Genomic DNA, 13,498 nt, shown 5'->3' with positions numbered 1-13,498 from the left:
GCTTGCCGCTCCCCGGGGACGTGACTCACGGCTGAGTCGCTTCTCACCTGCTGGCTGAGATGCAAGATGGAAGGGAAGGATAAAACCGTATTAGCTGTAGGAAAAAGGAGGATATCAAGGGAAGCAAGTTCTTGGGGCTTTTAGATAAGGCCTTATCCAGGGCTCGCAGGCGCTTGCAGAAACGCTTGCGCGGCAGCGAGCCTCGGCTTGCGCCCCGCAGCCGGCGAGAGCGTGGAGCAGGCGGAAAGCGGCTTGGCTCTGCTGGCCTGTGCTGCCGTATCCCCACGGCGCAGGGAGCTTCCCGCGGCAGGATCACGGGTGGCGGCGGTGCAGGACGTGCCCGACCCGCGCCCCGAGCGCCAGGAAGGACTTGGGTGCTGTTTGTCGCTGAGCCGAGGGCGACGGTTGCTCCCGCGCGCAAAATATTTCATGCCTGCCACCTCGGTTCAGGAAACGGCGGTTTGCTCGGCAGAGGTGCCGGAGGCAGCGCGTCGTTATCGAGCGCGGCGTTGGCCCTCGTCACGGCTTTCGCCATTTGCCGAGTTTGTCTGCCGAAGCAGAAGGCCGTCGGGGCGCCCGGGGAGCGGAAGCGGGGAGAAACCCCGGTGCTGGCGGGCAGCTGGAGCCCGGCGCCGGCAGCGTTGCCTCCCCGGGACCGGCCGGGAGACGTGGGCAGCGGCTGAGCCCTCTTGCAGCTCTTGGCGCCCGGCATCGCCGGCCCCGGGCGTGCAATTCCCGTAAAAGCGGGCGAACGGGGTCGCCGGTGGCTGCGGGGCGATCGCTCCCAGCGTGTCCCCCCCCCGCCGGGGCTTGCTCGCACCCGGTGTGACACCGTTGAGCTGCGGAGCATGTAAAAAGATGTTATTTTAAGGATTCCTCTGCCTGCTGTGGCGTGCGCTCCCTAATCCTGGAGCTAATCCCTGCTCGGGTTACCTTAAAGACACATGTCCAGTGACCGGAATACCCGAACGGGCTTCCTCGCCGCACGCTATTTGGGTCGGAGATGCTGCTGCTCATCCTTGGTGCGATGCAGAAGGAAGGGGGTGGGAGCGTGCATCCCCGCATGCATCCCACGCAGAGGAGCTGTGCAACCCAAACCATGGGGGATGAGCGGGTGGAAAATGCCCTGGAAAGTGCTGCCGGCACATGTTGCTGCGTGCGCTGAGCCTCATCCTCGGGTGATGGATGTTCAGCTACGAGCGCACGACAGTTGGGCTCTGGGTGGTCGGTACGGACCTAGTGAGAACCACGATCCTGGAAAAAAGGCCCCGAAATTGGCACTAAGCGCAGCGGGGGGGAACAGAGCCCAGGCGAGGCCGAGCCTGCCGAAATCGGTGCAAAATGTTTGGTTGCCTCTTAAGTGAAGATGGGTTAAGAAAGGGCGGTTTCAGTAACAGCCCCTTAATTAAAGACACCACCGATGCGAAATCCAGTCAGTCACAAGCGATGAGCTAAGGACGGATCCCCATCCCTGCCCGTTAACCACAGTTGCTTCCAAAATCCCCTTCCTTTACGCGACGGCTGCTTTCGCCCCCCTGCCCGGCCGGGCGGGCGCAGGTCGTTCCCGCAGCATGGCACGGGCTCGGACGGGCCGCCCCGTATCGAACCCAGCGGCAGAGCCAAAGAGCGAGTTAATAATTTGCCGGGGGGTCAGGAAAGCCCTGGCACGAGCGCGGGGAAAGCCGGTGCGAAGGGGCTTTCGGCACCGCTTGGTCCCGGTGCGGCACGGCGCGGGAGGCGACCCCCCGGCTCGCGCGGAAGGGCCGCTGGAGGAGCGGCGGGCGCAGGGTGCGATGCCGAGCTAATGACGCTAATTAGTTAGCGAGGGCCCTCAAGAGGGGCAATAACACTGAGGGCGAGCGCTGGGAATGAGGCGCGTTGTTTCCACGCGGAGCGTGTACGTGCCTACGCGGCCGCCTGGTTGGTTTAAGACAGTGGCACTGGCAGTCTGGCTACCTCCAGGGTTGGTTTTTTTCCTTTTCTTTTTAAAAACTTCCTAAAAAGCAGCAGAGCAGCCGTGGGGCCGGCACCAGGCCAGCCCGCTCCGCGCGGCCGCCGCTTGCCCCGCTCCCTTCGGCAGGGGCGCCGGTGCAAACGGAGCGGTGCCCGTCCGGCCCCGGCTTCTCGATTAACTTCTGCCCGTGTGCCCCTGCGTCGCTCCTGCTGCAGCGGCCGGGGCGCGACGTGCGCTGGCACCGCGGCCCCGGAACGGCTTCCCCGCGCGGGATGCACCGCGCGCGCGGCGGCTGGCTGCAGCATCGGTCGCCGCCAGGTGATTCCCAGGGAGCGGAGCGCGCCGAAACCAAGCGGTTCCTGCTGCCGGGGGCTGAAGAAGCGGCCGCTTCTGCCAAAGTAGCTATGTAAAACTCGCTCTCTTGAATTCCCCCAGAAGATCCCCCGAAGCGGCGGTGCTGCGCTTTGCGACGCGGCCCCGCGCCGTAGCCAAGCGTGTCGGGGACGCCGGTGACGCGCGGCAAGGGCCGGGAGCGGCCGCTGGAGCGGGATGTCTCCCACACGGATGCCGGCTGCGAGCGCTGCCGACCGGGGCGCTCGGTCTGGAAAAGCGATGCAGCACCCAGTGGCGCTCGCCGCCGTCCGGCGATGCACCACGTGCAGGGAGCCGGCCCTGCGGTCTCCCGGTCGTTGGCGCTCGCCACTCCACTTAAGAAGGCGGAGGAGGGAAAGGAAGCGGCTTGGCGGAGAGCGCGGGCGGGAGAGGGGCACGGATGCAGCTCTGGGTGGGCTGGAGCACCCCATCAGCGGGGAGAAAACGCAGCTTGGACGCAGTTTGTCCGTGCAAACGTGACTTTCCTCCCTTTCTGGGGAAGTCTTTCCCCCTCTCCAAGCTCCAGCACTGGCTTTTCCTGGACTAAAAGTATATGACGTGAACGTGGGGTATTGCACCTGCAGGATTTCTTGAGGGGGCCGTAGCTGGGATGAAGCGGCCCCTCGAAAGCCAGTGTGGGAATCGAACCTGCCTCCAAATAGTGTCAGGCTCCGACCCTTAGGTGAACGCTTTGGGGGCAGCTGGATAGACGCTGCCGAGCCCCTGGGAGCAGCCAGCGAGGGCCGGAGCAGGACCCGTCCGGCTCTGCGGCCGCAACCAGCCTCCAGGCGATGCACCTGCAAACCCGAACGCGGGGAGATGGCCGGCAGCGCTGGGGAAGCTGTTCAGCCCCTCGTGCTCTGCCTCGCAGGTCTCCGTGCTAGAGGCAGAGCCCCAGGAATGCAGCGGCTCCGCGCGCGCGCCGCGCTGTGCCAACGCCGGGAGGGAGCAAAGAGCCGGACCCTTGCAGAGCGGGAGAGGAGGGCAGAGCTGGCGCGGCACCAAAGCGGTCTGAGCCGCTTCGCTGCTGTCTAAGCAGCAGTTTGCCTTTGCCCTTCAAACATAAATTTAGCGCTATTTTCTGCAGTTATAAATTCATACCTTTGGCCCGGAGTGCTGCTGTTCTTTCCAGCCGTGACCTCACGGATCCAGTGACTGCCTGGAAATGCGTCCCGTTATCAGGCGCCGATCAGCACCGCAAATAAAGGTGAAACGGTAATTGCGGGCTCTGCTGCCTGCTGCAAGCTGCTCGTGGGCAAAGCTCAGGCGAGGCGCGAGCTCCCTCGGTAGCGGAGGGGGAAAGGCTCCGCGGCAGAGCAGACCCCGCCAGGGGGGCTGCCCGGTCCTAGTCGGGGTGTTTAGGCTGGTAACGAGGTGCTGGGAAGACCCAAGGGGAGGAAGGTACGTCCCGCTCCGATTGTGGCAGGGCAATTAACCTATTTGGACAAAAATCAGGGAAAAGCAACAAGCCTTTATTTTTGTAGGTCAAGGGTTTTCATTAAAGCTACAATTAACGGGTCTATAAAGATTGCAATCTTTGCCTCCGCGGCACGGAAAGCCTTTGGCATTGCCCAAGGTAACCCGCGTCCCGGCACAGGGAGCGGCTGCCGCTGAGTCGCTGCGGGGCTCTCGCGGTTTTACAGCTGTTCCTGAGGCCGTCGTCTAATTTTCAGTCGGTTTTTGTCCTAGTGGCATCGTAAATCGCTAAATAAGAGGAATTTTGGTCATGTTTTAAAATGGTTTCAATGCCGGCGTATAAGCTGCGGACAGCGATGGTGTGACTGCGGCAGAACTGAGTGGGGAAAGCCCCGTCTCAAACAGACCCCCCCAGCCCCTCGAGGTTAGCTATTCAGTCGGTTTCCAGCTAGGTGTCTTCTGGATCATGTTTCAGGTGGTACCTGGCGAGGTCGGGTGGCTGCGTGGGTTTTCAGACTCGTTGCATTGCCTTTGCCCTCTCTTCGGCGCCGTCCATGCAAGGGCCAGAGCGCCTTGCCGGCTGAGCCACGTGCCCACAGGAGGGGAAAATGCTTCCAAAACCTTGAGGTCCGTGAGAAGCTTGTTCAGGATTGGCAAGCTTAGGAGAATCCAGCGTCAAGAAGTTAGATGCGTTTCCCTTGGCTGCGCGTGGAAGGGGCTCAGCCCCGCGGAGCTCGTGGTGTCCTGGGGGCAAGCGGCAGGGCCACCTCCTTGGTGCGGCGCAGGGGAAACGCGTCCCTCCTGCGAGTCCCACCAGCACCATCTGGAGATGATGGACGAGCTGCTAAACCTCAGTGTCCTCAGAGTCGCCTTCCTCCATGGTGCTTCAGCCACTGCTTGGCTTCACCTATCCCGAGAGCATGTGACTCGTTGGGGGGGGGGGGGGGGGAGAGGACTGTTGAGTTGGTTGGTTGGGGTTTTTTGTTGGTGGTGGCCAGGCCCACAGCCAGGAAGGGGCAAGCAGCCCCCCCCAGCCTGGCCCAAAGCCCCCGGCGGTGGTGGTGACTCCCAGCCACAGCACGTTCCTCCTCCAGCTTCTGTTGGAGCTTTCCCCTGCAAGCAGCTCGGTGCTGTCCTCTTGCACCTGAGCATAACTGCTTTAAAAAAAAAATAAAAATAAAAATAAAGCCTTTCTCTCTTTAATGCATGCCTGGGGGGGACTCATCTCCACCGTCTTCTCATAGGAAGGTCCCCTTCGCATGTCCCTCCCCGGGTCCCAGGCTCGTGGTGCCTCCCAAGCACTACCCGTCTCCTTCCAGCATCTCCCTGGCTCCTTCATCCCCGTGGGCGGCTGGGCTGTGCCATCCTCGACATTTCCCTGCCCTCGTGGGGCGAATTTGCATTGCTGGCGGCCCGGCTCGGCGCGGGGCTGTCCCAGCCCAGGTCACGTCCCGGCAGCTGCAGCTGGGCACCCAGCTGGGGCACCGTCCCCCTTCTCGCCCACCCTCGAGGATGCAAGGGCTTGCGATACCCGAAAGCGTGGCAAAGGGACAAAATGCACAGTGAAAACTAAGCTTTCTCCCCCGTTTCCTTCCTCGCCGTCTACGTGCTGCTTGGTCGCAGCAAGCTGCGTTTCTTCAGCCCGGGCTTCGGCCCCGGCGCTCCTCTCGCAGGAGGCAGCCCTGCGCCGCTGGCACGACCCGCCGCAGCGCGCCGTGCTCTCCCCCGAGAAACGGGAAACGCAGCTCATATATAAAACATTTATTAACACAAATATACAACATTATTTTATATACAAAAATAAAATGTACAAGAAAATATTCTATTACAACTTAGTGATTCAATTCCTATGTATTATGCATAAACTAGAACCTCCTCCATCCTGCGCTCTCCTGCAACCGCGCGCCCCCCCCGTCACAGTACGGCTGGCATCCTCCTCGCGTGACGAGCGGCCAAACGGATCTCTGAAAGGCAGCGTATAAATAAGAAGCTCTGCCCCGATCAGTGCAAAAATTGTCTCACGCTGCAGCTCTCCACCTATCACACAGGGAAACAGCTATGCCAAGCCTACGAGCAGGATAACACCTTACGAGTGGACCTCCCGAATATGTGTACTAAACAGAAGCAAAGCCTACACTGAATTTTCACATTTTATTGGTCTAAACGTATTTACACAAGCTTTAAAAGCTCTGATCTGAAGATGAGCTATGTGGTGCTGGAGTAAATCAAAGAAGAGAGGGCCAGTTAGTGCAATTTCTGCTGACTCTTGAGAGTGTAATGACGGTCTCGAAGCTCGCGGCTTCGCCAGTGTTGCACAGGTAAGCAGCAACCAAAACGCACCTATTGGCGACTCCTTTTGCACTGCGTCTCCTAAGCGCTCCGGGGGGGCCGGGGGCCTCCCCCACGCGCACGCCGGACCCCGGCTCACATCGGCAACTTTACAGCAAGGGTTTCACATCGGAAGCGACCACCACGTACGTGCATCTTCAGTGCAAAGAGTGCTGCCAATGGGATGGGATTCCCTTCTTTTTTTTATTCTTTTTTTCTTTTTTTTTTTCTTAAATGGAGTTTTTCTTGCTAATTTTTTTCAGACCTAAGAGTTAAACGGAATATAAAAGCTACTTTCTGCTTCCAGTCAGTAACAAACGACTTCCTCCAATCTCATCGGGGCTGCGAAGGAGTCTTCACAGGCAGCTGGCGGCCGCGGGAGCCGGCGGCCTACAAGCCGCAGGAGATGGCTTGCATGGGGACCCTGGCCGTCTCCAGCCAGGAGAAGTCCAGGCTGGTTTTCTGGTCGAAGAATCGGAACTCTAGTTCTCCTAGAGAAAATAAAGTGAAAATGAGTATCGAATCACGCACAGCAGGAGCAAAACAGTTAACAGATTTTAATAGAAAAACGTGTAAGGATTCCTCAAATGAGTAAATAGATTAGTATTTTGCTAAAATACTATTTATCTTTACTACAACTGTCCTATCTTTAAGCTATTGGTAGGGGAAATTCTTCAGTTACATCACCAGGTGCTCCTGAAAACCAACATAGCTTAGAAGCATGTAACCTTGAGACAAATCTTCAGCATACTTACTGGTATAATTTTTTTTTCTGGAATATATATATATATATGTATTTTAATCTCAACAAATTCCTTACAGCCTTCCACCAGGCTAGTTAGAAATCTCAGGACCCAGGAACGTACGAATTCCTCGATTTGCTCTTCTCCCTCCCGCTTAGCGTCTCGCCTGGAAACCTTGCTCCGTCCGCCCCGACGCCAAGCCCCCGCACCTGAGGTGGTGTCGATCTCGGCGTCCTGCTCCTTGTAGCTGTAGGCGCCGCAGCCGCTCTGCGAGCCGGGCTCGTTGGTGAGGTAGCCTTTCCCCCCGACGCTGGTCGCGTGCCACTCCGGCGCCGGCTCCAGCAGCTGCAGGAGCACAAGGAGATGGTGAGAAAGTCTGAAATCCAGGGCAGGGGGAAGGAGGATGCTTTTTTTTTGGAGTAGAGGCATCCTTATCCACAAACTAAATTCCCTACGGCCAATGCAAGCTTAGTAACGGCAAATACGGCGAAAGAAAGGTTTCGTCTTGACGTAGGAATGAAAACCGGCAAGACGAGGTCTCCGTGTCTGCACATGGCAAAACCACATTACGGTTCGCCCTGTAATGGCCAAGAGACCCAACACCGGCGCAGAGAGCGCTGCCGGCGAAAAACGGCGGCTCCTGCTTCCCGTGGGCCCCGCGTCATCTTCCTTTTGTCACAGGAAGCTAATTTTATTCCAAATTAAAGTTAAGCTGATGCAAAGCAGAGCCAGAGCACCTTCCATGGAGGAAGCAGCCATCTCATCAGAGGGAGGAGTGTGACGTGTCTGGACATACACATGCGAGAGGTAGGAGGAAGGGCAGATTTAAAAAAAATATATATATATATCTTTCTGGACAGCAGAAGTCACTGCAGACTCTGATAGAGCACCTTTGTTTCTAGCGGTACCAAACGGCTTTCTCTGGCTTTCATAAAAATAGTATATATTTCCGTGCATGCGGATTCTCTAGTTCCTGCCTGCAAAGGGGCCTCCTTGCAGCCGATTCTTTCAGGCTTCCTCATTAAATAGGGTCTTGGCTTGCAGCAGCTCTGTGTTCAGCTTGTGCAGGACTAGCAAGGGACCAGCTAATGACTTTTCTTCCCAGCTCAGAGCAAACAGCAACCTTGACCAATTTCAGTCTCAACGGAAGGGCTAATTTTACCTTAAAAATCTCCGACTTCATTTCATCTTCATCTTCGTCTGTGACTGCTTCGTGAGTACATAAAAAAGGAGAAGAAAACAGATAAATATTTGAACTTTTCTCACTAAGCTAGCTCTCACGCGTCCTATTTACCACTACAACCCACTTCACATTTTCTTGTCACACACCACCACTACCTTTTTCCTTTCTTTTTTTTAAATAACTGCTCAGATTTAAGAACGTCTCTGGCTGCTGGCAGGTGAGGCACAGGAGTTAGCGTCAGCCCTTGGGAGTAGTTTCACTTGCCTCTGTCTAAGGATCGCCACAGTGGGGGCTGTCCCCCGCGCACCCCATGCAGCGTCCTGCTTCTGGCACCCTCCTCTCCTCTCCTCTCCCTTGTGCGTTGACCTGCCCGTGCCATAACGTCGGGATTTTGAGATGAAGCCCGCTTTAAGAGCTGGGTATGAATGAGGCCTTTGGCTCGGAAGCAATGACTTCTGCAAGTCCTCACCTCTGTGACCTGGCCGCAGTCGGGTGGCTCCGGTACCCCAAACCATCAGGTGGAGGTTGTTTTTTTCCGACAAGAAAACTCTTGTTTCTCCAACCACCCCCCAGGGCACACCTTCATCCTGTGGCCTTGCCTACAAGCTGCTAGAGCAGGGCCGTTTCCAACAGACCGGTGAAAGACTAGGGGCGAGGGGGAAGAAAGCGGTACCGACCTTCCGAGGACGAAGCCAGGGGGGACACCTGGAGCGGGTAGAGGTCGTTGGTGCTGTCAGCCATGGCGATCTCCATGTGCGTCCTCCAGTCGGTCAAGGGGCAGTTCACCTCGCAGGGCGAGAGGTCTGCGGGGAACGCACCGGAGCGGGGTTGAGCGCGGGCACGCACCACCCCCGTCTCCCCACCGCCCGCTCGGCGCCAGCCTGACGGAAAGCTGCCATCGCCTTTCGCTGCTGAACTTGTCGCTTTCGCCCGAACGGCGCTTTCCACTCTGGTCAGCGAGCTAAAAATTGAATCTCACCTAAGGTGATGGATGGGCTCTCCACCTCCACTTCCTGGCCCGTGTAGCCATGCGCTGTGTAACCACTGTGGTCGTCCGGGAGACTAGTATTGGTTAGTCTTTCTACCGACTCCTCTGTCCTCGTGTCTTCATACGACTACAAAAATAAGGGCAAAGCATGAGGGACTTGTCTAAGATCGTACAAGTTCCCATATGAAAAAAATTAAGCAAGAAAACCACCAAAACCTCTAGCTTCTTCAGCTGCTTCTACAAATACATACCTTCCTTTTGCTCCTGTTTCTTGATTCTCTTGATGACTTTGACTTCCTCTCTGTTAAATAAAAATAAGACCAATGTGAGAAAGGGCTTCATGGCCAACATTTTACGTGAGTATGAACCACTGCAGCTTTGACCGCAGTCCTGCTCGGCAAGTTTTGCTGTCGGTCTCTGCAGAAGTGAATCCCGGTCACTTCCTGAGGATCCCTTCTAGGGATGTTTTAAGAATTTGGGATAAAACGAACTGTTTGTACAAACTGTTACTGTATATCTGCAAAGCGCTACTGATGATAGCAATAACCGGTGACTAACCCCAGCAGCAGCGTTGCTACCAGCAGCTCTGCTGCACCCTGGTGCAAGCGGGGCAGGAAATCCAGGCGGTGTTTGAAGCGCAGCCGCGGGCGCTGCTCACGCCGGCGGGGTTCCCGCGTGCTTACCTTTCTTCTGATCCTTCGTCAGCGGCGGCAGCATTCGGTACACTCTGACTGCGCTGGAGCCTTTGTTGATGCTTTTGTCCTTCACTTCTTCAATGTCGGGCAGGGAGTTCATAGCACAGCGGAAGTTTGCCTTCCAGGTCTTGGGGTCAGGGTCTTTCTCACCTATCTTATATCTTCCTGTAAGTAAGAAATGGTGTGAACATTCAGACTTTTGATTGCAGTGGTGGTTCTTCCCGCAAAGAAATAGTTCTTTTTCTATTTTTCCTCTTCTTAAAATATGATTTCCTGAGCTGCAGATGAAGACAGAATAAGCTGCCCTACTTGAGGTATCCATCCGAGGGACAAAACCTCAAAGCCAGCACACACCTGTATGAATGGCCCAGCTCCGGAAGAGGCAGGCATCCTTCTCCATGTCCCAGCCATGCTTAGCTGCGTGTTTCCAGGGGATTTGAAACATCATCTTGTCCTGAAGTTAAGCCAACAGAGTTTTGAATTAAAAAAGGAGATTCATCATGTCCAATTTGTAATGATGCATTTAATCAAAGAAAACCTCAATAGCAGCACAGACGCTTTATAAACCCTCTGCCCCCGTATCTTCTTTTAACACCCATTTTGTCCCATCTGCTTTCCTTGGGGTATATAAGGTTTTCCAAGAGTTCTGGAACTGGAAAAGGCTTCTGATTTACAGCAGAAATAAGAAATACTGTCATTTTTATCTCAGAATCATTTAACTATGTTGCCTCTCATCTATTAGTATATCAGAAACTACAGTAGGTTTTCCAGGTACACTTTGCTGGAGAATCCCTTTTAGAGTCACCTGGAAGAACCTGCATGCATCCTCAGAGAAGCATGTCCTAGCCAAAATATCACCTTTAGATGTGTGCAAAAACTTCACAGAAGAAGTCCTCGTTCAGTAAGGCTAATGATCTCGCCTGTTACACAGTTCTCAGGGATGCACCTTGCAGTACCAAAGTGAGACATGGTTTCTTTTAGGCCAGATCTTAAAATTTAATTAAGCAGTGGAGAGTCTAACACTAGCTACTTAACTGGGACATAAGGAGACTTGGCTCAAGCAGGCATCTGAAGTTAAAATAAGCCTTGGAGTTTTCTTGGTTCTCAATCTTTTCAATGTTCAGACTGCTTTTGTTTAAATTTATCATTTCCCTTCTGGGGATTTCCAGAGGAAAAGCTTGGAGCTACTACATTCTGTAACCAATCAGAGCTACCTTTTCTGAAAGCAAAAATACTCTTTTTTTTTTTTTAAACATGATGCATGCAAATTTTCTCCATTTTCTTTTCCTTTAGGTGATCTTGATTTATATTTAGTGATAGCTAAGAGCAAGGATGGTTAATGTTACAGAAGCAATAATAAAAATAAATAAATCTCACCTTGTTAATCCATATCAGTCCTGGTATTTGATTGGAATTAATCTGCATTTCCAGCCAGGGCCTCATGCGCATTCTGGACACTGGCATGTTGTCTACGAGAGAAGCAACAGCTCAGCAAACAAGTGCTCGCTCCGGACGGGCGGCGGGCGAGCACGCTGCCGGGCGCCCCCCCCCCCCTTCCGTCCCCTCTGCCGCCGCTGCGAGCGCAACCAAAACTTTCGCCGCACCTTCCGCCTGCCCGGCCAGGGCAGCACCGCCGCTCCGCCGGCTGATCGCGCAGCTCTGCGCTCCCGCGGCCGCGGCCGGCCCGTGCGAAGCGCCGCACGGAGCTGCCCGGGGCGCAGCCCCGGCCTGGCAGCAGGCAACTCCGCTCCGCTCCGCTCCCAACGCCGCCGGCTGGCGGCTTTTCCCTGGAAAACGTGGGAGCCGGCTGAGGCCGGAGAGCGAGAGGTAGCGGGGGGCTGCGCGCTCGCCGGCGCGGTCCCTGCGCGCTGCTGCCCCGCTCGCTGCGGCCATCGCGCCGCGCCGCAATTAGCACTAACTGCGCAATCGCTTTCTTAAGGCTTAACTGCTTAATTGTGCAAAAGGAAAAAAGGGAGAAAGCTGGGCTGCACAGGGCTCCTAATTAGCAAAATGAACCCCACCGTCAAAACTGCGCCTGTTCACGCTGCGGTCCGAGCCCGCTTCCCCGCCGCTGACACGAAGCGCGCCAGAGGCGGTTCGCTATCAACCTTTCCTCTGCACAAATTTATTTCCTGTTTTTGTTTCTCTCCCAGATAGACGCACCAGGATTTCCAAAACAATAGCGCGCAGAGTTCCCCGAGGCGGCCACGGCGCCGGGCGGCCGCAGCGCTCCCGGCGGCGACGGGTCCCGCCAGCTCCCCTCGGCGGGGCGCCCGCTCCGCCCGCCCCTGCGCGGATGGGCCGCCCCGTCGCGTCCCGTCGCGTCCCGTCGCGTCCCGTCGCGTCCGGGGGCGGGTTATGTAAGGGGCCGCAGCGCCGCCGCCCGCTCCCCGCCGTGGGATGCCCGGCGCCCCCCGACGGCACAGAGCCGCCGGCAGCGCACCGGCCCCGAGCTGCCGTCGGGACCCACCCGCTCCCCCGCCGCGGCGGCCTCCCGCTCACCGCCTCGGCGCGGCCAAGGCCAGCGCTGCAGGGAGCCGAGCCGAGCCGAGCCCCGGGGCCGCTCCCACGGCCCCTGCTCGCCCTTTGCGGAGCGCCTCCCCGCCCGGGATTCCCCGGCGCCGTGCAGCGGGTGTGTGTGTTGGGGGGGGGGGGGAGCGGGCGCCGAGACCCACCTCGCCGCGCTGAGCCGAGCCGAGCCGTGCTGAACCGCGCTGCTGCGAGCCGAGCCGAGCCGAGCCGCTGCGAGCCGCGCCGTCCGCGCCCGCCGACCCGCCTCTGCAGCCCGCGGGGCGCGCCCTCGGGTATAACGCGGCGGAGCCCGGGATTCCCCGCCGCCCCGGGCACGGCTGCGTCGCAGCCAATCAGCGCCGCCGCGAGGGGCGGTCGCGCCGCCCATTGGCTGCCGCCGCCAGCATCACTTCGGGGAAATCAGGCTGTTGTTGCACCAGCGGCAGCGGGAGCGGGGGGGGGGGAGAGGGGGGGAGAGCCCCGCCCCCCGCCGCTCGCCCCGCCCCCGCCCCCCGCCGCTCGCCCCGCCCCGCCCCGCCGCTCGCCCCGCCCCCGCCGCGCAGTGGGGGCCGTGGGGATCGTGGGGGCGGCGGGGCCCTCGGGGACCCCGGGGGGGGGGGGGCTGGGCCTCGCGCAGGGGCTCCGTGCGTCCGGCGGTGAGACTTGGCCTTGCGCCCCGCCGAGGGCCCTGCTGCCCACGGGGGAGCTTGGACCCACGGCCCACGAGGGTCCCACGCCCCACGGGGCAGCTCAGCCCCACGGCCCACGAGGGTCCTGCGCCCCATGGGATGCTCAGCCCCACGGCCCACGAGGGTCCCACGTCCCACGGGGCAGCTCAGCCCCACAGCCCATGAGGGTCCTGCGCCCCATGGGATGCTCAGCCCTATGGCACATGAGGGTCCCGTGCCCCATGGGGTGCTCAGCCCCATGGCCCACGAGGGTCCTGTGCCCCATGGGATGCTCAGCTCCACGGCCCACGAGGGTCCCACGTCCCATGGGGCACTCAGCCCCACAGCCCATGGGGGTCCTGCGCCCCATGGGATGCTCAGCCCCACGGCCCACAAGGGTCCCACGCCCCATGGGGCAGCTCAGCCCCATGGCCCATGAGGGTCCTGTGCCCCATGGGATGCTCAGCCCCATGGCCCACGAGGGTCCCACGTCCCATGGGGCACTCAGCCCCACAGCCCATGGGGGTCCTGTGCCCCATGGGATGCTCAGCCCCATGGCCCACGAGGGTCCCACGTCCCATGGGGCACTCAGCCCCACAGCCCATGGGGGTCCTGCGCCCCATGGGATGCTCAGCCCCAT

At 58.3% G+C, this 13,498-nt stretch overlaps 1 protein-coding gene across 4 annotated transcripts; it reads right to left on the bottom strand.

The window, feature by feature from the left end:
• Positions 1 to 5,488: 5,488 nt before the first annotated feature.
• On the bottom strand, positions 5,489 to 12,443 carry IRF1 (interferon regulatory factor 1). 4 transcript variants are annotated; one of them, XM_067304810.1, is made up of 10 exons: positions 12,355 to 12,443; positions 11,057 to 11,148; positions 10,034 to 10,133; positions 9,668 to 9,844; positions 9,236 to 9,285; positions 8,976 to 9,111; positions 8,674 to 8,799; positions 7,976 to 8,022; positions 7,023 to 7,158; positions 5,489 to 6,561 (listed from the first exon to the last, which is right to left on the bottom strand). In XM_067304810.1, exons 2-10 carry the CDS (start codon positions 11,141 to 11,143, stop codon positions 6,461 to 6,463), a joined length of 960 nt encoding a protein of 319 aa, XP_067160911.1. In that variant the 5' UTR covers positions 11,144 to 11,148; positions 12,355 to 12,443; the 3' UTR covers positions 5,489 to 6,460. The 4 variants fall into 4 exon arrangements, with proteins under 4 accessions (XP_067160911.1, XP_067160914.1, XP_067160912.1 ...); XM_067304813.1 differs by having other exon boundaries at positions 7,976 to 8,019; XM_067304811.1 differs by lacking the exon at positions 12,355 to 12,443 and adding an exon at positions 11,843 to 11,906.
• Positions 12,444 to 13,498: the final 1,055 nt, after the last annotated feature.

Source organism: Apteryx mantelli, chromosome 14, assembly GCF_036417845.1.
Source record: "Apteryx mantelli isolate bAptMan1 chromosome 14, bAptMan1.hap1, whole genome shotgun sequence".
Classification (NCBI taxonomy): Eukaryota; Metazoa; Chordata; class Aves; order Apterygiformes; family Apterygidae; genus Apteryx; species Apteryx mantelli.
Note: the sequence above shows the minus strand (reverse complement) of the source record. Positions and strands in the feature narration are given on the sequence as shown.